We start from the raw sequence: 24,001 nt of genomic DNA on the forward strand, positions 1-24,001 counted from the left end.
ATTGTATATTTTATGATGATGGAGATGGAAGAGAGCAAAAGAGCAATTAGAGAATGTCGGTTTTTCTTCTTACACCACTAGTTCACAAGATAGTGAACTTATTTATAGGCAAATATTGCCCATAAAGTATGTTACATAATTGTACTTATATACAAATTATTGTCCTAAATATAGCTCATGTGATGAGCTATAAGCTATTGTGCTCCAAACTCATGTGAACTTCATTTGACATTTTCTTAACACTCCTCCTTGAAGTTCGCATGAAATGGAGTATGGGTTGCTTCAAAGAAAAATATTATATGCTTTGATATACTGCCTCGTTAAAAACCTTGTCAGGAAAAACCCAGTGGGATAAAAACCTGATCGAAGGGAAAAAGAGTGCAGTGCATATAATACTCCTCCTGATTTCAGCATAGATCACGAAGATGTCGCATTCCAATTTTGTGAACCAATTGCTCAAATTTCTTGGAAGGAAGTGATTTGGTGAACAGATCGGCAAGGTTGTCACAAGACTGAATTTGCTGGATATCTATTTCCTCATCCTTTTGCAGATCATGTGTGAAGAATAGTTTTGGAGATATATGTTTTGTTCTATCTCCCTTAATATATCCTTCAGTTACTTGAGCGATACATGCTGTATTGTCTTCAAAGATGATGGTTGGGTATTCTGTTATTGCGTTCATTCCACACTCCTTTTGGATATTACTGATCATCGACCTCAGCCACACACATTCCCGTCCTGCTTCATAGAGGGCTATCAACTCTGCATGATTTGATGATGTCGCGGTCAATGTCTGCTTTGTTGATTTCCATGATATTGCAGTGCCGCCATAAGTGAATACATATCCATTTTGTGACTTGGCATTTTGAGGATCTGATAAGTATCCAGCGTCTGCATACCCAATGAAAGCAGCATCTTGTTTTGGTTGGTAATATAAACCAAGGTCTTGTGTCCCTCGTAGGTACCGGAGTAAGTGTCGAACTCCCTTCCAATGTCTGTATGTCGGTGCATTGTTGTACCTGGCTAACAAATTTACAGAGAAAGATGTCGGGTCTAGTGTTGTTAGCTAAGTACATTAAGGCCCCAATTACACTTAAGTATGGTACTTCTGGACCCAGAATTTCTTCATTTTCTTCTCGGGGTCTGAATGGATCGTTTTTCATATTCAAAGAACGAACAACCATTGGGAAGTTGATTGGAGTTGCTTTGTCCATGAAGAATCTTTTCAAAACTCTTTCTGTATAGTTTGATTGATGGATAAAAATACCATGACTCAAGTGCTCAATTTGCAATCCAAGGCAAAATTTAGTTTTTCCAAGGTCTTTCATCTCAAATTCTTTCATCAAGTATTTTGCAGTTTTCTCAAGTTCATTTGGGGTTCCGATGATATTCAAATCATCAACATAAACTGCAATAATAGCGAATCCTGATTGTGATCGTTTTATGAAAACACAGGGACTAATTTGGTTGTTCTTGAACCCTTCTCTCACAAGGTATTCACTGAGACGATTATACCACATTCTTCCAGATTGTTTCAATCCATAAAGTGACCTTTTTAGTTTTATGGAAAGTAATTGTCTAGGCTTGTGGTTTTCTGGTAGTTTTAGTCCTTCAGGGACTTTCATGTAAATGTCCGTATCGAGTGACCCATACAAATACGCAGTCACTACATCCATTAATCGCATTTGCAGTCCTTTTGTGACTGTCAAACTTACCAGAAATCTTAATGTAGTTGCATCAACCACTGGAGAATATGTTTCTTCATAATCAATCCCTGGAATTTGAGAAAATCCTTGGGCTACAAGTCTTGCCTTGTATCTAACTATTTCATTTTTCTCATTACGTTTTCTTACAAATACCCATTTGTATCCAACGGGTTTTACACCTGCTGGTGTAAGGGTTATTTTTCCGAAAACTTCTCGTTTTTCAAGTGACTTCAACTCAGCCAGCATTGCCTCCTTCCACTTTGGCCAATCACTCCTGTGTCGGCATTCTTCCACTGTCCTTGGTTCAACATCATTTTCATCAGACACAATGTCGATTGCGATGGAATTTGCAAATATTTCATCCACGATAACATCTTTCCTATTCCAATGAGTCTTGGTAGAGACGTAATTCATTGAAATTTCATTGTTATCGACGTTTTGAACGTCTTGTTCATTTCCCGTAGGGTTGTCTTCTTGTTCGTCCCCTTTTGGATTATCATCATTTTCTTTACTTTCATCCACATTTGGTCTTTCTTGACCTTCTAACGGGGGAACATTATTAGTCTCATTTTCTATCCATCCAATCTTTTTAGTTTCCTTGGTTTAGAATTTTTTGAACCAAGTGGTCTCCCACGCTTTCTGCGTGCTTGAGATTCATTCTCAATGGCCTTATTATCAGTTGGGATTTCAATACGTGCAGGGGCATTTTCTGCTGGTATATGTGATTTTGTCACCTTCTTTGTGTCTACAAATGCATCGGGCAATTGATTTGCAACACTTTGTAAATGAACAATTTTCTTGACTTCTTGTTCACACATATTTGTTCGTGGGTCTAACATCAACAATTGTGTTGCATTCCAAATAAGTTCTATTTCTTTCTTGTGTGGGTCCACTTTCTCTCCCCCTAAGGCTGGGAATACTGCTTCATTAAAGTGACAGTCGGCAAATCTAGCCGTAAATAAGTCACCAGTCAATGGTTCAAGATATTTAATTATAGATGGGGATTCAAACCCGACATAAATTCCCAGCCTTTTTTGTGGACCCATTTTTGTTCGTTGGGGTGGAGCAATAGGAACATATACAGCACAACCAAAGATTTTTAGATGTGAGATACTTGGTTCTCTACCACAAACAAGTTGTAGTGGTGAGAATTTATGATAAGTTGTAGGTCTCAATCTAATTAGCGCTGATGCATGTATTATAGCATGTCCCCAAGCAGATGATGGCAATCTTGACCTCATTAATAATGGTCTTGCAATCAATTGTAATCTCTTAATTAGTGATTCAGCTAAACCATTTTGTGTATGGACATGAGCTACTGGATGTTCAACATCAATTCCAATTGACATACAATAATCATTAAATGTTTGGGATGTAAATTCCCCAGCATTATCGAGCCTTATTTTCTTTATTGTATGATTTGGGAATTGTGCTCTTAATTTGATAATTTGGGCAAGTAATTTTGCAAAAGCAACATTTCTGCTTGAAAGCAGACTGACATGTGGCCATCGTGTGGAAGCATCAATTAAAACCATAAAATATCGAAATGGTCCACATGCCGGATTAATTGGCCCGCAAATATCTCCCTGAATTCTTTCCAAGAATTTTGGAGATTCAATAGCAATTTTGTTCATGGATGGTCTTATTATTAATTTGCCAAGTGAACATGCAGAGCATGTTAATTCATCCGATTGAGGAATTTTGGCATTCCTTATTGTATGTCCAATTGAATTCGCTATTATTCTTTGCATCATCCCAGTTGCTGGATGTCCCAAACGATCATGCCATAAAATAATCAAATGTTTGTCATCTAACTTCTGGTTAGATACCATATTGATTTCCACGGGTCGTATGTTTATACGATATAACCCCGAAGAATATGCTGGCAATTTCTCATATATATGTTTCTTGCCATGTTTTTCTGCCGTGAGGCATATATACACTTTTTGATCTGTTGTCATTGTTTCTAGATGATAGCCATTTTAGCGTACATCTTTGAAGCTTATGATATTTCTTCGAGATTTACTCGAATATAAAGCATTATTGATCATCAATTTTGTTCCATTTGGAATCATTATACAAGCCTTTCCAGATCCTTCAATTAATTTTGCTGACCCGGAGATAGTGTTTACATTTGCCTGAAACAACTTTAGTTGTGAAAAATATTTCCTATCCTTTAAGATAGTGTGTGTTGTTCCACTGTCCAAAAGGCAATGATATTCGGAACCAACTTCGGGTATATCCATATCTTCATAAAATAAATATGAGATTAGTTTAGAATAATATCATACAAACTTTTATTTATGATAGAAATTAAGAGTACATGACTAATCATTTAAAATACATATCAGAAAATTCATTAAAACGTAGTATATATTACATCAGTTGATGGGTTAATTAAGCATTGTTATTTTCTCCAAAGATGAAATCATTCCCAGTTTCAGCATTGTCCATGAAGAAATCGGACACATCAAGGGTAGGACATGGAGCATTTTCTTCAGTAACATAATTTGCTTCTGCATTTTTCTCTTTGCCTTTTACAGAAGCCTGGTAAAGGTCTACCAAATGTTTGGCCGTACGACAAGTACGTCCCCAATGTCCTGTCATGCCACATCTGTAACATGTGTCTTTTCCTTTTGAAAGAGTTTGTTTGTGGCTTCCAGATGACTGTCCCTTCTGTTTTTCAAAATTTTCAAAATTACTGTTTCTTTGAAAATTGTTTCTACCACGTCCTCGGCCTCGTCCGCGATAATTTCCACGGCCTTTCCCACGGCCATTGTAATTTCCACGTCCACCTCTTCGTGCAGCATTTGCCTCGAGTGGATAAGAACTTGTTGCATTTGCCTCATGATGAGTGGCCAAAGACCCAGTTGGTCTGAGATTATGATTTTTCAACAAAAGATCGCTATTTTGTTCCGCAACAAGCAATACACTTATTAATTCATTAAACTTCTTAAAACCTCTTTCACGATATTGTTCTTGCAACAATATGTTGCTTGCATGAAAGGTAGTGAGTGTTTTTTCAATCATTTGTTCATCGGTGATTGGATGATCACAATATCTCAATATAGATACTATCTCATGTATGGTTGAATTGTAATCTATTACAGATTTGAAATCCTGGAACCGTAAATTTGTCCAGTCAAATAATGCCTTAGGGAGGAGCACCCTTTTGTGGTGTCCAAATCTTTCATTAAGGCAGTCCCATAATTCTTTGGGATCTTCAACCATCATGTACTCAGTTTTAAGGCCTTCATGTAAATGATGCCTTAGTAACACTAAGGCTTTTGCCTTTTCTTGTTCGGTAATGGGTTTTTCAACCGTCATTGCAGAAGTGGTAGTATCAGTTGTTTGACCAGGGGGACTTTTATTAACAGTATGCTCCAACCCTTGAGCTTTTAAATTCATCATGGCATCCACTTTCCATTCCAAAAATTTCTTTCCAGATAAATCTAGAATGCTGAATTGTCTTTTCACAAGATCTCCCATTTTAACTACAACAAATTACGTGATAATTAGTTTATAATCATACGTATATCACATGTGTTTAATTCTTCCATATTTTTAGTTTGTTAATGAAACACATGATAATTCATTTTTTTTTAACAATAATAAGACATAAATAAAATAGTTCTTCCCCCCCCCCCCTTGGTTTATTATTGTGAGTAATTATATAACTATGCAAAAAAAATCATATTAGTCGTATAAACAGCAAAACGACAACAACAATAGTAGTAACAATAATTATAATAATAATGGTAATATTATACAATGATGATTTAAAACAACAAAACAACATAATAAAACAAAACATGATTTTAACCGACAAAATAAACAAACTTCACTTGTACATTATGACAAAAATTAATATTGCTACTAACAGAACTACAGGCGCCGTAATTAGGAGAAAATATTGTTTTATTTTCTTTAAATCTTCCTCAGAGGTGAAGGTGTGGGTGTTTTGGATGTTTTGGTCGCCGTCGGGGAACATATTGGAGAAGAAGGGGTGAATACTTTTTGGGTGATTTTTGGATAAAGAGAGGATAAGAGATTTGTGGTGAAAATCGGGGGAAATTCTACCTTTTATAGAGGTAGGTTTATCTGTTACTGTTTTGTACAATTGTAAAAATATCATATAATGGTTTAATGTACTGGCAAAATTATGATTCAAATATAAGTATTTATAATTGTAAAAGGTTATCACACTGGGAATGCAAGCCATAGTGGTCCGAGAGCCCTAATATCTATAAAAGATCATGGGTTCGAAAACTGAAAGAAACACAAAAAGTTCGTAAAAGAAAGAAAAATAATAAGTATAAAAGGCTGCATCTTTTTGTCAATTTAGTTAATAATATGCATGCAAAGTTACTACTAATTATAATTACTAAAATTAAATTTTACATAGAAGGTGAGTATGTAATATCAACATGTATGAATCAAACATAAACCAAGATACCAACATAAATAAAACAAGGCAAGATAGTAATAAATTCATAAGTAAGGATATTTTTCACCGTTGTTTTGAAATATATGATATAATAAATGTTTGAGTTTCTGGTATAGAGGATCCCAAAATATGGGCAACTATAGAGCATACTCCTCAAAATATTTAGAAGTAGATAGTATTTATTTGTTATAATTTTGAGAAGTAGGTATAAATATACCTGACTAGTAACTGGTGCTGATAACATGTTAAGAGGTAACTATGATATTGTATATTTTATGATGATGGAGATGGAAGAGAGCAAAAGAGCAATTAGAGAATGTCGGTTTTTCTTCTTACACCACTAGTTCACAAGATAGTGAACTTATTTATAGGCAAATATTGCCCATAAAGTATGTTACATAATTGTACTTATATACAAATTATTGTCCTAAATATAGCTCATGTGATGAGCTATAAGCTATTGTGCTCCAAACTCATGTGAACTTCATTTGACATTTTCTTAACAACTACAAAGTATTACTTACTTAAATCTTGTGATGTGGACTCTTCCACTAACTTTTTTTCTCTTACATTTTCACTTGCCCTACTAAACTCCTTAATATACGTGTACAAATCTAACAGAACGATTATTTGTAAATAGAGGACAGTATATATCAAAATAAAAGAGCGATATCCATGGAAATTGATAAAGCAACTTGAAATTCCATCAAATATTGAATTTCCCATCAAAAAATCATTAATGTTGAATGGTTGATGGAAATATTGATGCATGGTTGATGGAAATATTGATGTAGCAAATCCAACTAATAACTACAAAGAACTCTTACACCACCAATGGCACCAACTAAATCATCCAATATCCTCACCCTTAAATTTATTAGATTTTTTCCCCTAAAAAACAATAAAAAAATTCTCGAAACACACTCCAATGGCAAAAAATAAAATAAAAAAATCATCCAATCTCCAAAACTATTAGGGTATAAATATGATTGTTGATGAATTTGATAATTCCACAACTTTCCCAATTTGCTTATTACTCATGCAACCATAGCTCACCCCCCTTTATCCAATCTTTTTCCTTTTCCTACTTCCACTCTCTTTATCTCCACCATCATTCACTCACAAAACTTTCCAAAAACTCCTTTTTTAATTTTTTTTAATTTAATTTTCTAATTATAGTAATTCCTCCTTTTCCAACATGGCGTTGAATTTGGCTAAGTCATACTCCACCAACAACGACCAATCTCCTCTTGACGATGGTAATTTAAATAAAATATAATTACCCAATTTAAATAATTTTTTTTTTTTATCTCAAGTTTTTATTTTTATTAATAATTTTCAAAAAAAAATAAAAAATTGGGGTTTTGTAGGTAAAGAGCGAAGAATTGGGATAAATTGCTGCAGTTTTGTTGTGGGTGGAGGAGAGAGAAAACAGAGCAAGAAGAAGAAGAAAAGCAGAGAAGTGTCAGCAATGGTGACATCTCCATTATCGTCGAAATTTAATGGCATTTCCGACGACCTTAAGAAAATTCTCGACGCTAATATGGATCAAGCTCCTGCTCGTCGCCGCGCTCGCGACGCTTTTAAGGATGTTCAATTCTCAATCGATCATTGCTTATTCAAGGTTTCAATTTTTCTTCGCAATTTTTATTTAATTCATTGACTTTTTTTTTTCTTTACCAAAGTTTTTATTTTTTGGGTATTTTGATTGATTTTAATGGGTGTTGTTGTACGGTGGACGGTGGTGGTGAAAGATGGGAACTTTAGTAATTTTGAGGGTGAATTATGATGGTTATTTAGTATATCGGATCCAATTTAATTGTCACGTTAGGAGTTCAAATTACACTATCAACGCGTAGAGGGGGGTATTTTTATATAGATTCACTTTGAGAAATTCACTATCTTTGTATTGGTTGATATTAGGCTCTTTAGTGAAGTTTGAAAATGCTTGTAATTACTATGTCAGAGAAGAGAGAACTGTAAATAAAGGTGTGGGTTATATATAACATTACAGTAGTGTATCAGTGTATGTAACAACTTGGTCAAAAAGGTTGGAGTTTGTTGCATTTATATTTGTGGGGGTGTAATTTTAAATGACATTATATGCACCTTGGTGATTGTTTTTCTAATGGGACCAAAAGTAGTTGATCTTGTGTACTTGTGCCCCACAAAGTCAACACTGTGTCACACTGTCACTAAGTAATACTTCGTACTAACTTACTAAGTACTTCCGTCGGTCCAGTACGATTACTTCATTTGATGGTCAAGTAGGGCAATCTTAGTGGGATGAACGGAGTATTAGATGTATATGTAAGTGGTGCCTTCACTGCCTTGTGGTGGTTTATCTCTGCCCGAATCTTTGATAATTCAGGAGTAGTGGTATAGACATCAATGGTTTGGTTGTTTTAGGCATTTGGACTTTCACTATGATCACGGATTCACGGTACTCGAACCTATAATTAGAGTGTCACTCAAAGTCAATAGAGTGTCATTTAGTATTAGATTGTTTATGGAATCGGTACATGATGGTTGGTTGATTGCTGAATGGAGTAAAGCACAAACATCGATAGCTTACTTGTTTTTAGTCATTTGGATTCTTACTAATAACATATTACATGAGTATACATTCTAGCTTACAGTCTAAGTTAGTGCTTTATTTGGGATTGTACCTCATCATCCATATGGTAGAAGCTTAGGTTTTCCCCGAGTTATTGGAAGTTTCACATTACTTGTGAGTTGTTACGATTTTATTGATGTTGTGGTTGTGCTTGTTCTGTTGCTGATTATAATCCATTGCCAATATTTAATTTTGAGGATTTATGATGGGTTAAATATGTTGCTTATTGATTTCAGAAGCTGGAGTTTTCTTTTAATCTTTTTCTACGTATTGGTACATGAGACATCTTTTAATTGATATTTATGTTTTCGTTCCTTCTTACATGCTACAGATTCCAACTCAGGGTTTGAAGATGGAAGAGGTAATGACTGTTATCTATCACTATCTGTTCAAAACTCTTGAATCTTTCAACGTGTCCAAAGCTCCTTCTTCTAACCCCCTAGCAAGAAAAAAATAGAAAAAGAAATAAGGGAGGAACACCATGCTAACCTAAAAATAGTCAATCTAAGTTGAGAGTCTTGGTAATTGTTGAGTATAGTAATATATGTTTAAGTTTAACTACTTACTTGCAACAAGTTTTGGACTTGTGTAATAGTTTCAACTTAAAGATAAACATTTTTCATTTTTGTGTCTTTTTGCAAAAAACATTTTGATAGTCTTGGTTATTCAATGGTTAAGCCAGCCCACATGAAAATTGATCTATCAGACGAATTGTTTTACATGGGTATCGCTGCTTCTGCTATAATCTAAATAAAAACATGTAAGCTATACACACTAGAACTTTTAGGTCCCGAGCAAAGTGGTAGCAAGCTGTAAGGGACATTTGCATAATTATCATCCCTGTTAGCACTTAGCAAGCTGCATAACAGTAGGCTGATTGATCACAGTCATCATACCCTCGTATCAATTCACACTGGTGGAAAGTACTTGTAAAATAGAATCCAAAAAATGGCATCCCCTCCCTTGGTTGTATAATTTTTTTGATCTAATACTCCCTCTTTTTGTGCAATGTAATATGTAATTGAAGATAATTTGTTGTTTTTTCATGGAACAGAAGTATGAAAAGAACTCAAGAGGTTTGGAAATTTTCACCAAAACTTGGCTTCCAGAGTCGTCTCCTCCAAAAGCATTAATTTGTTATTGTCATGGCTATGGAGACACTTGCTCGTTTTTCTTCGAAGGCATGTATCTTGTTTCCCATTGGGTTAATATTTGGGTTGTTATTCATCATAAGTTCTCATAATTAAAATAGAAAATTATCTTGATGGTAAAAGTTCAATCTTTCTACTTTGTTAGTTTGCAGGAATTGCTAGAAAGCTGGCATCAGCTGGATATGGGGTTTGTGCAATGGATTATCCAGGTTTTGGCCTTTCAGATGGTCTTCATTGCTATATTGAAAGCTTTGATAAGCTCGTTGATGATGTGGTCGAGTATTATTCCAAAGTTAAAGGTAATTACGGACACTAATATGGCACTCTTCAGAGGATTTTTTTTTCCCTTACTGTATTGCCTGGATCTTTTGGCTGGTTTTGAGATAAATTTTGATGCTTCATGTTGATATTTGCATCCCATAATCAGTTCTTGCCTTTCTAACTTAATGTATTGAAAGGTAGAAGGTGACCTGGCCAAAAGAGATTCCATCATAATATGCTATAAGCATTAAGCAATACAGGACGACACTTGTACATCTAGGCCTTTCTTATGAGTTCAATGGAAAGAGAATAAATCATTTTGCTCGTTGATTCTTTCTTTTTCAGCCTCGTGTTATGTCTTTCATTCACTGATTATCATTTTAGTGGAGAAAAAGCGAAAACATTCTGATCTTCATTGTCACTCGTGTTTTTTAATTTACTCATTCTTTTTCTTCTTACTTTTCAGCCTTCTGTTTCTTTCATTTATTGGATATTATTTTGGTGAAGAAAAAAAAAAAGAACATTCTATCTTTATAGTCTGCAACATTTTAGTTTGAAAGAGTCAAAATTCCTATGCAACGTGTTTGAAGTTTTGATTGTGGAATTATCTTTTCTCATCAGAGATTCCTACGAGTTCAATCAAAAGCATATTTTCCTGTAATAATTTACAATTATCTCCATTTGCTTTCAGAATCTCTTTTCTTGTTATTCTATATGGATAATCAATACAATATTACAATGGTCACCTTGTCAATTCAGGATAATGTTTATGGCAGTGTTCATTATCTTGTGATAATAATACAATGTTATGGTCCATTGGTCATCTCATTTTCTTGCTTTGTCTATTCATGGGGTCTCTATGGATTATTAATTCAATGCGATACTTTCATGGATAATCACTGACTGGAACCATCTGATTTCCTTCAAAAATTTCTAGCTGTATTGCCTATATATAAGCTGCTGACCACTTAATTTTCTGTAGCAGAAAGACTAGAGTTTCGTGCCCGTCCAAGCTTTTTGTTTGGACAATCAATGGGTGGGGCTGTGGCTCTAAAGGTGCACTTTAAGCAACCCAATGCTTGGAATGGCGCTGTTCTATTGGCACCGATGTGCAAAGTACTTTTCTTTCATGAAATTCTTACAAGCATCAACATATACATAGTGCTATTAAACCTGTGCATTACTGACAATTGCTGCCTTTTTTTTTTCTTCTCCTCTTGTGTAGATTGCAGATGACATGTACCCCCCATTTATCGTGGTCCAAATTTTACTTACAATAGCAAAGTTTCTTCCCAAATCGAAAATGGTTCCACAAAAAGATTTAGCTGATTTGGCATTCCGTGAGAAGAAAGAAACGGTAACCCCCCCCACCAAATCTCTTTTTCCCCTCGGTTGTTCCAAATTGTTATTGCATCCCATTTTCCTAACTCTTGGCACTAGTGCAGAACACTAAATATATATTTGTCTACATTCTTGAGTTCAGGCAGACTATAATGTCATTGCTTACAAGGATAAACCACGTCTGAAGACAGCTGTTGAGCTGCTTCACACAACAGATGAGATAGCTTGTCGACTGGAAGAAGTATGTGATTTCTGTTGCTTTGTAATCTTATGTATTTTATATAAAATGGTGTGCTTTTTTAGGAGAAATAAAATGACATTTTCTGCGTGCAAATTTTGATGGCTCCTATCGATTTTTGTACAAACACTGATGTTCATATCACTTTGCAACTTCCATGAGATTTTAGTCCTCCAGCTAGTATTATGCTTATAAAAAGAGTAGGCCATTGAGTATTTTCTGTAATCTTACAGATTGTTTATCTTGTTAATAATTGAATAGGTCTCATTGCCGTTGTTGATCCTACATGGAGAGGCTGATGTAGTAACAGATCCATCAGTTAGCAAGGCATTGTATGAGAAGGCAAGCAGCAAAGACAAAAATCTTATTCTTTACAAGGATGCTTACCATTCACTCCTTGAAGGGGAGCCAGATGAAGTTATTTTCCGCGTATTTGATGATATTATCTCTTGGTTAGATGACCACAGCAAGAACGACGCTAATCAGAGCTAATGAAGAAAATAAAGGAAAACAATTATTTTTTATAAGCAGTATTTGTTCTGTACAAAGGGAAAATCACAGGGTATGGAAAGTTTTGGTGCTAGAAGTATTGTATTTTATTGAAATTTTCAGGTGAATATGCAATAAATTAACTTGAAGCAATTGGATATTTTACTTATTAGCTTATCTCTAGTGTGAATGAATGTTTTTTTCGGCTTTTCCACAAGGAGGGTGTTGTGTCTTTGGCATTTGTGATGAAATCTACTAATCTAGCTTTGTAGTCCAAGCCATTACATTCCACAACCAAGTCCCTTGTGATTGTTACAATACCAAAAGAACAAATATAACGTGTCTTCTTTAAATTAAATTACGTTACTTCGAGTCTTTTTAGTGGTGGTAGGGGTGAGCTCTGAATGGTTTTGGCGGCGGCAGTGGTAGAGGGCGTGCAGGGAGGGTTTGACAGGGGAGGAGCAAAAATTTATACTACGTAAATAGAATAATGTCAAATAATTTAGGGCGGTATTTAGCATATGCATTTCTAGGTTGCATACCCAATACTTGGATTTTTTTGGCTAAACACTGGGTGTCTCTAAAAATTCTGGGATTTTTTTGCAATATGATTGAATGCCACAGCCCTTAATCCCCTTATTTGTATTTTACTTTATCAGTGCTATTGGACTGCACAGTTAGGATCGCAAACTTGGTCACCTGATGGCTGATGCTATGAAGTGTAACACTACTCTATCTGCTTTGATTCATGCTACTGGCTACGTTTTTCCTTCTTCAGAACAAGCAAACTAACTATGCCCAGAAATGTGAAAGGCATAGGAACCATGAGATCCCTGCTAATTAAGGAAAAACAAGTTGGGTTGCTAGATACGGGATCCTTATCATAAGTTGGGCCCCGAGAGAGGGTTCCAAGCACCAAGTAGGCCTGCCAGGGTCATTTGGGAACCTCAGGGAATGCGTTGACGCAAAACCTTGTAGAGCCCAAAAATGTTTTTTGAAAACCAAATTTAAAGGTTATAAACTAGAAGAGTAGACCATTTAAGAGATTTAAGGACTTAGTGTCAAATACTCAAGGGATGGTAGCGGATGCATCCTAGGGTCCCATAATTGTGGTTTAGAACCATACGCATCCATTAGTTGGTCACACAAAGGCTCAGTGTGGACTTGAGTTAATGAAGGAAGGTCGGTCAAATAAAGGCAAAATTGACAGTTTAAAGGCAAAGTGAACAATATTAGTTGCCCAAATGGCCTCTCGGGGTTGCGTAGAGTCCATGGTCCATGTAAAGCACCTCAACCTCTTTCCCTTTTGAACTTGACAAGTAAAAAATTGTTCCAAATTGAAGGCTATAATCCACGCTTTTGTACCAATTTCAAATTTTATTTTTTCATAATCGAAGTAAATGTGGGGATTGAGGAGCGTTCCCCGAGGTCATATGTTAGTTTGGAACAATAACATGCCTTTCAATAGGTCGATTAAGTCTCAAAATAACCCCCCCGAGGTCATATGTTGGTTTGGAACAATAACATGCCTTTCAATAGGTCGATTAAGTCTCAGAATAAAGTGTGGTTCAAGTATATAGCTATATCGAAATTCTATTGCATTCAAAATCAATAAGCGCAACAGATGATTTTTAGCACCAACTTGGCATATAGGCAGAATTATATTAAGGTATCGGAAATTCTTAATTGATTCATAAAATACCTAAACTCACCCTGATTAGGGGATTTTTCCCCACCAATCACCATCTGACAAGTGGACCAATCAGGTTCCGCCATGTGTCCGTCACATGGGCCAATAGGAGCCTGCCACGTGTCAAGCAATGATCCGTCCACTATGGACCAATTACGACACGACACGTGTCCTTCCCATGACACCTGGGATAACCGGTCACCTAGGCCCAACTTCCGAGGGAAGCCCAATCAGCCCAAGGTTAACCTAAACCTAGATTGACACGTTTCCCGAGGTTATAAATACCTCCCTTAATCCTCATTAAGGGAGATTACGCTAAAACGCAGATTACACACATTAAACACTCTCACCTAGAGAGACCCAATCACTTTAATTTCCGCATTAATTACTCCTTAATCAAGTACTAACTTGACCGTCGGAGGCGGATCTCCAATCATCCGGAGCATCCGTTTGTTTTGCAGGTACAGGCGTCCGGTTCCAGTCTCGGAATTGTAACTCTCCCGCAGGACATCAGAAAACCCCGAAACATTTGGCGCCGTCTGTGGGGAGAGTACTTCTGAGATGGCATCCACGTTTTTACCGGCTCCTGAAGAGAGACGTCCCCTGGACGACCCTCTACTTCAGTCGGACCACGATACTGAGAATGAATTTGAAGTTGAAGCTCACACAGCTTCAGACGGGACCCTAAGGGCCCGACGTACCCGTCATACCGAAAGGAGGGAACAGGAACATCTTCAAACTGGAAGTGAGCCAGCAGGCGCACCGCCTGTTCGGCAGCAGCCGACTGATGGGTCTGCTCCCATCACAAGGAACGAACTCATGACCTTCATGAGGGACTTCAAGGGAGAAATTCAAGAGTTGATCAACAAGAAGCCGCCTGCTCTGGACAAGGAGCATTCGGCTAAGAAACCCTCCACTTCACTGAAGAGGAAACCAGTTCAAGGGCGAGAGGCGACCCCTCATCCTAAATCTAGGAAGTGGGAGCCACCTGCCCTTGATTTCACAAAATACCGTTTTCCTACTCCAGGAAATAGGAAACCTGTTCGTCATATTCAGGCGGACGGGTCGAGGAAAACATACACAGACGCTCGGCTACTGCTAGAGCAGAAGAAGAGTAGCCGATTGTCAGAGTCGGCCTCTACTTCAAACTTCCAAGACAGTCTGCGAAATACCTCAATGAGGCATACTCAGTCGTATCGTGAGAGTCAGTCAGGCGGCACCTCCCGTCAGTCCGTCTTTCATAGCGACCAGGCGGTACCAAACTTACCGTTTGTACCGCAACAATAGTATTTTTTACAGCCACCTCCGTTTGGTGGACATGCAGCAAAAAATGTCCAACCTATGGACTGGTAGCTACGGTTGCTTAGACTTGGTGAACAGCCGTCGGCCTTCTCCAAGGAAATTACTGAAGCCGCTCAGCCGGCCAAAGTGAAAAATGTATTAGTAGGCGCCTATGACGGCACTACTAACCCAGAAGACCATCTGATGGCATTCACCAACCTGATGTACCTTCAAGGGTTGGATGATCCCACTTGGTGCAAGTGTTTCCCAACGACTCTCAAAGGAATCGCACAACAATGGTTCGGCAACCTGCCGACTGGTTGTGTAAATAACTTCAAGACGCTTGCTTACTTATTCACCTCCAACTTCGCCATGAACATCCCTGCGAAGAAGACGACCCTTGATTTAGGAACAATTCAGCAGGGCGAGAAGGAGGGGCTTCGTTCTTACATCAGGCGGTTTAACCTGATGAGAATACAGATTCAAGGGTTACCGGATGAAGTAGCCTATACTGACTTTTTCAGAGGTCTCAAAGACGGGTCGACCTTCAAATTTGATTTGGTCCGAAAGAGGGTGGCGACTCTTCAAGAGGCCTTGATTGAAGCGGAAGCCTATATACAGGCGACTGATCTTTGTAGTACGGTAAAACAGTCAGACGGGAAAAGGTCCGACAAAAGAGAAGGACGACAGAAACAGTCGTCAAACAAAGACGAGAAGAGAAAAGAGGTCTGGGCGGCTGATTCCTCTAAACAGCCGGCCCAGAAAAAGAAAAAAGAGTTCAAACCATACTCCCCAAAGTATGCGTTTAACAAGGATAGTCAGTTTATCCTAAAGGAAATCAAGGGATGAATCTCAATTGAGAAGCCGGTCCCCATGAAGGGTTCTGCAAACAACCGGAACCAAGAAAAATTTTGTGCTTATCATGAAGATGTTGGTCATCACACCAATGAATGCATCAGTCTCATGCGGTATCTGGACCATTGAATGCATCAGGTCATCACACCAATGAATGCATCAGGCTGAGCAAGGTGATCTTGACACTTATGTCAAGAAATCTACGGGGAACACTTCCTCAAAAAAGCAGTCGACCAAAAAGAATCAACAGGCCGACAGCTCCGATACAGATGATGCAGTCGTCTACACCATTGCAGGCGGCTTCTCAGGAGGCGGCCCCACTATTAGGGGCAACAAAGACAATATCAGACGGTTAGATGTAAATTCCGTTCACCAAGAACGGCCCTCCAAATATTCATTTCTGAGATTGTCATCACTGAAGAAGATCTAGGAGGGGTAAGAGGGCCTCATGACGACCCTATCGTTATTGAATGTAAAGTGGCCAACCAGAGAGTTGGCCGAATCCTTATAGATACCGGAAGCTCCTCAGATCTTATCAGTAGCAAATGTCTGTCAAAACTCAAATATCAGAATGATTGCATACATCCGGCATACCACCCTTTAGTAGGGTTTGGAGGAGGAGTCGTCCACCCAGTGGAACGAGTGGATTTACCCATCCGCCTGGGCGAAAAAAGGGGAAGGACGACACTAGGGGTGAAAGTTCGGTTTTCGGTTTGGTTTATAGGCCAAACCGAAACCGAACCACCCTAATTCGGTTTTTGGTTTTTGGAAACCAAACCGCACCACTTTACTTTTGAAACCAAACCAAACCAAACCATATAAATTTCGGTTTCAAAAGAAAAAACCGAACCAAACCGAATTTTTTTGGGCCTTGTTTATTTGGGCTTTAATCTGCAATTTTTGTGGGCTTAAATCATATAAATATTATATTCATCAACATATGTAGTAGCATAAATGCTTAATGAGATTTAAACAACATTAACAAGTTCTAAAACTTCAAAGTTATAATTCAAAGTTTTAAAAGTTCAACACTTCATCCAAAAAAAAAAAAAATTGTTCAACATTACAACTTTAACAATTGTTTAACAGCAGTAGCAACAAGCAGCATAGACCAAGTTCTAAAAGGCAGTAAAAAAAGTAGCAACAAGCAGCATAGACCAAGTAGCAACAAGCAGCAGGGCAGCAGCAGCATCATAACAGCAGGTCAGCAGCAAAAGCAGTGATAGAGCAAGGCAGTAGCAAGTCTGGCAAGTGGCAACAGCAAGTCAGCAATGAGCAAAGAGCCACATCAGTCTATTATTTCAAGCACTTCATCAATATCAGCATCACCAACTGCCATATTCTTCAAGTCTATCATAATTCATAACAAAAATAACCAAGTTAAAAATATATACACATAATGAAAATAAGTAACTTATGATTAGATGTTCTTATATATTACCCTCTTCAAGAAGCTCAACTTCCTCTAAACATTCTTCAATACTTGGAAATGGTGAAGCACGTAACCAATTTTGAGCACAAACAAGACCTTCTACAACTCGAGGAGTTAATGAGCTCCTAAACTGATCTAGAACCCTGCCCCCAGTGCTGAATGCACTCTCAGAAGCTACTGTCGAAACAGGGACAGCAAGAACATCACGGGCAATTCTCCCCACAGTAGGAAACCTTGAACAATTGAACTTCCACCAGCTCAAAATGTCAAATTCATCAATATCCTCCGCTGTATCCTCCTCCAAATATTTGTCTAACTCTATTTTTGCATCTCCATCTCTCTCACACTTGTGTTTCTTATACTTACTCTTTAAGACTTCAATCTTTTTATGTTTGGGACTCAATGGAGTTTTGCCATCCTTACTTGAAGACACTTCCTCCCTATTCACATCATTACTAGAAGAAACACGATACTCCTCATACAAAGCATTCAAAGCTACCTTCACATTATCAACTAACTTTGATGCAACAATAGGGTCATAAATTTCAGTTATCATCCACTCAACATAATCAAGCTTATAACGAGGATCAAGGACAACGGCAATAAAAATCAGGAGGTTTATTTTTTCTGGATCACCCCAATACTTTTCATATTTTTCTTTCATTCTACAAGCCATAAGACACATATCCACATCATCACTTGAAACCAAATCTTTCATAAGTACAGCAACACTCACCAATTCATGAAAAAACAAATTCAAACTGACATATAAAGAGCCAGAGACATGCAAGGTCAGATCATAAAAGGCTTGTAGAAATTCAGAAAGTCTTCTTACATTATTCCAATCATCAGAATCTGGGCTACCCTTACCATCCCTCTCATTCAAATCAACTACATAGTGAGGGTCTTCCCCAGAATACCTCTCAAAAGCATCTTGAAGCTCAATAGCAGCATTCAACATCAAATAGGTGGAGTTCCACCTAGTAGGCACATCAAGGCACAATCCCTTTTTTGTGTTGATTTTTTCATCTAAGACACATTTTTTAAACCTTTGCAACCTAGCAGGAGATTGTTTGATAAACCTAACAGCATGCCTAACACGTTGAACCGACTCATTAACAGTTTTCAACCCATCAGAAACAACCAAATTGACAATGTGTGCAACACAACGCATGTGAAGGAAACGACCCTTAAGAACCCCAGTTTTCCACCCATTTATTTTCCTTCTCATATACCCAATTGCAGTATCATTTGAGCTAGCATTATCAACTGTTATGCACATGACATTTTCAAGCCCCCAATCAAGCAAACACTTTTCAATTTCTTTGCCAATATCATCACCCTTATGACTAGAAATAGGACAAAAATTCAGAATTCTTTTGTGTAATTTCCAATTATTATCAATAAAGTGGACAGTCAAGCACATGTAATTGATTTGTTGTATAGAGGTCCATGTATCAGTGGTTAAAGAAACTCTTGAATTACACCTTTTTAACACATTTTTCAGCTTTCGTTTTTCAGTTAAATATGTTTCAAAACAATCTTTGGCTACTGTAATTCGAGAAGGAACATTAAATCTAGGCTCTATTACACCACAAAAATGTCTAAAACCTATACCTTCAACAAACTTAAATGGAAGTTCATCAACAATCACCATAAATGACAAAGCTTTTCTAATACTACCAGCATCAAATTTGTGGTATGTCAACCCACTAGTACCACCACTTGGTTCTTTAGCACTTTTAAATGAAAGCAAACTTTGTTTTGAATCTTTAGGGGTGTTAAAGGGATACTTACGACATCGCGAAATATGAGCCCATAACACACTAGTGCCGTTTTTCTTTGCCCCACACTTGTAGCTCATCCCACAATACTTGCAAATTGCCTGCATTCCAGAAGGTAAGTCTTCTTTATCAAAGTGCTCCCAAACTTCAGAGCGTTCTTTCATCCTCTTCCTTTTTGCTCCCTGTTCTTTTTTCTGATTTTGAGAGACTTGGTCAGTCTCATGTTCGGATTGAGGCTGGTCAGGAACACCACCCACGTTGGTTGTCATTCAATAATTCGTGGTTGAATAACAATCTGTAAGAATACATGCAAACTCATAAATTAAGAATATTGGATCTTTTAAAGGGAATAATAATTATACCCCTAATAAACAAAATCAGTAGTAACTGGCTAACTAAACCAAAGACAATAACAATTTAGCAATAATAATTAGCCCCCTAAGATTCCACCCCACCACCCAAAAACAATCAAATTAAGCACTAACTGACTAACTGTACCCAAAACAAGTAAAATCAAAATTAACAATAATAACAAAGATCAACAATCTAATAAACACTTATCAAGACAATGATAATGCTATTAATCATGCGAACCCTTGAATTAATAACTAACTAATAATCTGAAACAATCTTCAACAGAGTCCAATCGAATAGAGCTTCAAAATACCAGAAAATTCAGAATGTTTTACTAGACCAAAACCCTAATCAGAATGTTTTACTAGACCAAAACCCAAAATACCCTTGAATAGACCAAAACCCCGAAGCATCAAAATACCAGAAAATTCAGAATGTTTTACTAATTTGTACAGAATAGAAAATTCAGAAACAACATCGCAATATGAACATCAAGCATAGATTAAAACCCTAATCAGAATGTTTAACAAATTTGTACATGTAATTTGCAGATTTTCGTAATTAACATTTAACACTAATCATAATTAAAACCCTAAAAAAATATGAACATCAAGCATAATCAAAACTTAAAAGCATACCTTTGGACGGTGGACGGTGTCACAGTGAACGCCTGAACGAGTGCGCTGTGCCGGTGAACGATGGAGAATTGGAGAGTGAGAATTCTGAGAAACACAAAAGAGATGATTGAGAAACTGAGAAGGTGAGGGTGAGAGACTGAGAAATTCGCAATGAGGGTAGGGTAAGAGGCGAACTGAGGAAGTCAGGAGAGAGAATCAGAGAATGAGGGTTAGGGTTTTTTTTTTTTTCCTTATATACTTAGGGTAAATCTGCCAATCTGGGCCTAAATTTCGGTTTTCGGTTTTTTTTCGGTTTTCCATTTCCTCAAACCGAAACCAAACCGAAAACCGAAATATTTTTTTTTAAAAAACCGAACCGAACCACTTCAAAAAAAAAACCGAACCATATTTCTTATTCGGTTCGGTTTTCGGTTCGGTTCGGTTTTAACCCGAATTTGTTTCACCCCTAGACGACACATGGTAGTCCGGTTCTTGGTAGTAGAAGAACTCTCGTCCTACAACATGATTCTGGGACGACCAACCCTGAATAATTCCAAGGCTGTTATAATCCCATCTCTTATGTTGCTCAAGTTTGAGAGGGATAATGGAACAGTCGGGTCCCTAAGGGGAGATCAGAGGATGGCCCGAGAGTGCTATCTCTCGGATGTCAAGCCCACTGTTATGGCCACTAGGTCAAGTGGTGGAAAAATAGACCTTGACAATGTCAAGGAGAGTGCGCCTGTTCAAGAAGCAGGCGACAAGAAGAGAAAGGCATCCCATAAAGGGGCCGCACGAAAAGACAGAAAATAGCAATCATTGGCAGAGGAGCGGTCGGATGAATTCCGCCCTCAGCCGGCTGGTGAGCATACGGACTTGATCTTAGACGATTCACGTCCTGAGCGAACAGTCAAAGTTGGGACGACTGCTCTGAGAGTCCTGGGTGACGACTTTCACAAACTATTGAAAGAATACAAGGACATCTTTGCATTCGAAGTCCATGAAATGTCAGGCATTAGTCCTGATCTGACGGTACATAAACTGGCCGTGGATCCAAAAAAGAAGCCGGTACGGCAGAAGAAGCGGAACCATGGCGAAGACAGAAGTCAGGCGGCAGCCGCCGAAGTTAAAAAATTACTTGATGCAGGGTTCATTCGGCAATGTTACTTTCCAGACTGGGTTGCAAATGTGGTGCTTGTTAAAAAGCCGAATGACACCTGGCGAATGTGTGTAGACTACACAGACTTAAACAAGGCATGCCCCAAAGACAGTTACCCTCTGCCTAAGATTTATAACCTGGTCGACTCAACAGCCGGCCATGCTTTGATGAGCTTTATGGACGCCTACTCTGGTTTCCATCAAATTCCTTTATGGAAGAAAGATCAGGAGAAGACGGCTTTCGTCACTGATCAGGGGTTATACTGTTACACGGTCATACCGTTTGGTCTTAAGAATGCCCCGGCCACTTTCCAGCGAATGATAAACACTGTGTTCTGTGATCAGATTGGGAGAAATGTCGAGGCATATATTGATGATATGATTGTCAAGTCTAAACTTCAGAAAGATCATCTGTCGAACCTCCGAGAAACTTTCGCCACACTCAGGCGGCACCATGTCATGCTCAATCCCAAGAAATGTGTCTTTGGAGTTGAGTTTGAGAAATTTCTCGAATTCCTTATCAATCAGAAAGGAATAGAGGCGAACCCTGAGAAGGTGCAGGCGGTCATTGACATGCAGTCGCCTCGTACCATCCGAGAGGTTCAGAAGTTAACAGGTTGTCTGGCGGCCTTGGGAAGATTTCTAAGCCGATCAGGCGACAAATGCCTATACTTTTTCCAGGCAATTAAGAAAAAGGCAAGGTTTGAATGGGGGCCGGATGCTGAGGCGGCCTTCCAGAAATTGAAAGTTCACTTGCATTCCTTGCCGAGGCTGGTCAGCCCTTTGCCCAAAGAAGTACTCTACATGTACCTGGCCGTCTCTGATCATGCGTTAAGCGCTGTTCTCCTTGCTGAAAGAGACGGCTGTCAGCTCCCGGCCTACTTTGTCAGTCATGTACTGAAAAATGCCGAGTTGAGGTATCCCTTAGTGGAGAAATTTGGTCTTGCACTCTTCATGGCTGTTAAAAAATTGAAGCCCTACTTTTTGGCACATGCAGTCGTCGTGTATACAGACCAACCTATCAAGCGGCCACTGACCATCATGGAGTCGTCAGGCCGAATGATCAAATGGGCCATAGAAATACAGAGCCTCGAAGTTACTTTCGAGCCTAGAAAAGCAGTGAAGGGGCAAGCCTTTGCTGACTTTATTGTTGAGATGACTCGTCCTCCGGACTCTCAAGTTACAGACCAAGTCTGTAAGGTATATGTGGATGGAAGCTCTACTTCAAATGGTTGTGGAGCAGGAGTCATATGTCAGTCGCCAGAGGGCGACAGGTACGAGTATGCTTTACGCTTCAGTTTTCAGGCCTCAAACAATGAGGCAGAATATGAAGCTTTACTAGCCGAAATCCGCATGTGCAAGGCGGAAGGAGCAAGAAAAATAGACGCCTGTTCCGATTCACAATTGATAGTGAGTCAGTACAATGGCGAATACGAAGCAACCCGTCCGGCCATGATCAAGTATTTACAGGCGGTCCGACAAGCAGTCGGCTCCCTTGAGGATTTCCATCTGACCCAAGTGCCGAGATCAGAAAACAACCAGGCGGATGCACTTTCAAAATTAGCATCATCCGCCTCCTGTGATACTCCTCGAACTGTTTTTTGGGAAGTAATGGAGAGGAGAAGCATTGAGGAGGAACCTATTGGAATCTTAGACAGAAGCTCAACCTGGATGGATCCAATCAGGGCATATCTGACAAATGGTACCCTGCCGGATGATCATCAACAGGCGGCAGCACTGAAAAAACGAGCAACCAGTTTTGAAATAATAAAGGGAGAACTTCACAAAAGGGGGTACCTTCAACCCTTCTTAAAGTGTGTTACTCCAGAAAAGGGGCGAGAGATACTGGACGATCTTCACTCTGGTTACTGTGCTTCCCATATAGGCGGTAGGACGCTTGCTCAACGGGCAAGGCGGCAGGGCTACTTTTGGCCTACTTTTGAAGCAGATGCGATGGTGATGGTGAAAAAATGTGACAAGTGCCAAAGGTTTGGCAAACTAATTCACCGCCCGGCTACTGACCTCACTACCATTCATAGCCCACTACGGTTTGCTAAGTGGGGCATGGATATTCTGGGTCCATATACGCCTGCTACAGGCGGAAGGAGGTACATACTTGTTGCCGTCGACTACTTCACTAAATGGGTAGAGGCGAAGGCTGTAAAGGGAATCAAGACGAAGGATGTAATTTCATTCATTTGGAAAAATGTCATCACTCGGTTCGGGGTTCCCATGTCTATGGTTTTTGATAATGGTCCCCAATTTGAGACGTCTGTTCTCAAAAGCTGGTTGGGTGACCAAGGAATTGCACACTACTTTGCATCTGTCAGCCGTCCACAAGCAAACGGCCAGGTAGAAGCCTTTAATAAAATCATCTCAGACGGTCTCAAGAAAAAGATTGAACGAGCAGGCGGCCTATGGGCGGATGAATTACCACATGTTCTCTGGGCCATTAGGACGACTGAAAAAGGGGCGACTGGAGAAACTCCATTCCTCCTAACTTATGGTGCGGAAGCTGTTCTTCCAATAGAACACTACGAGCCGACTCTTCGAGTAATGCTATATGAAGAAGAGGCAAACTG

At 38.6% G+C, this 24,001-nt stretch overlaps 2 protein-coding genes across 2 annotated transcripts; one reads left to right on the forward strand and one right to left on the reverse strand.

Moving 5' to 3' along the window:
- Positions 1–4,104: 4,104 nt before the first annotated feature.
- LOC110727737 lies at positions 4,105–5,196 on the reverse strand. The gene has a single exon (XM_021907318.1). The coding sequence runs from the start codon at positions 5,194–5,196 to the stop codon at positions 4,105–4,107; it is 1,092 nt and encodes a 363-aa protein (XP_021763010.1).
- A 1,318-nt stretch (positions 5,197–6,514) lies between these two features.
- Positions 6,515–12,428, forward strand: LOC110728211 (caffeoylshikimate esterase-like). The gene is made up of 9 exons (XM_021907873.1): positions 6,515–7,413; positions 7,525–7,778; positions 9,103–9,132; positions 9,826–9,952; positions 10,075–10,221; positions 11,169–11,299; positions 11,409–11,540; positions 11,667–11,765; positions 12,024–12,428. Exons 1-9 carry the CDS (start codon positions 7,353–7,355, stop codon positions 12,252–12,254), a joined length of 1,212 nt encoding a protein of 403 aa, XP_021763565.1. The 5' UTR covers positions 6,515–7,352; the 3' UTR covers positions 12,255–12,428.
- The last annotated feature ends 11,573 nt before the right edge of the window (positions 12,429–24,001 follow it).

The sequence above is a fragment of the Chenopodium quinoa genome, unplaced genomic scaffold (assembly GCF_001683475.1).
Source record: "Chenopodium quinoa cultivar QQ74 unplaced genomic scaffold, ASM168347v1, whole genome shotgun sequence".
NCBI classification, from domain to species: domain Eukaryota; kingdom Viridiplantae; phylum Streptophyta; class Magnoliopsida; order Caryophyllales; family Amaranthaceae; genus Chenopodium; species Chenopodium quinoa.

Excerpts from the sequence above, each read along its gene's own strand:
- LOC110727737 (XM_021907318.1), bottom strand. The coding sequence starts at position 5,196 with ATGGGAGATCTTGTGAAAAGACAATTCAGCATTCTAGATTTATCTGGA.
- LOC110728211 (XM_021907873.1), top strand. The coding sequence starts at position 7,353 with ATGGCGTTGAATTTGGCTAAGTCATACTCCACCAACAACGACCAATCT. Across the intron at positions 9,133-9,825 it reads AGGGTTTGAAGATGGAAGAG|AAGTATGAAAAGAACTCAAG; the intron begins GTAATGACTGTT and ends TTCATGGAACAG. Across the intron at positions 10,222-11,168 it reads GTATTATTCCAAAGTTAAAG|AAAGACTAGAGTTTCGTGCC; the intron begins GTAATTACGGAC and ends TTTCTGTAGCAG.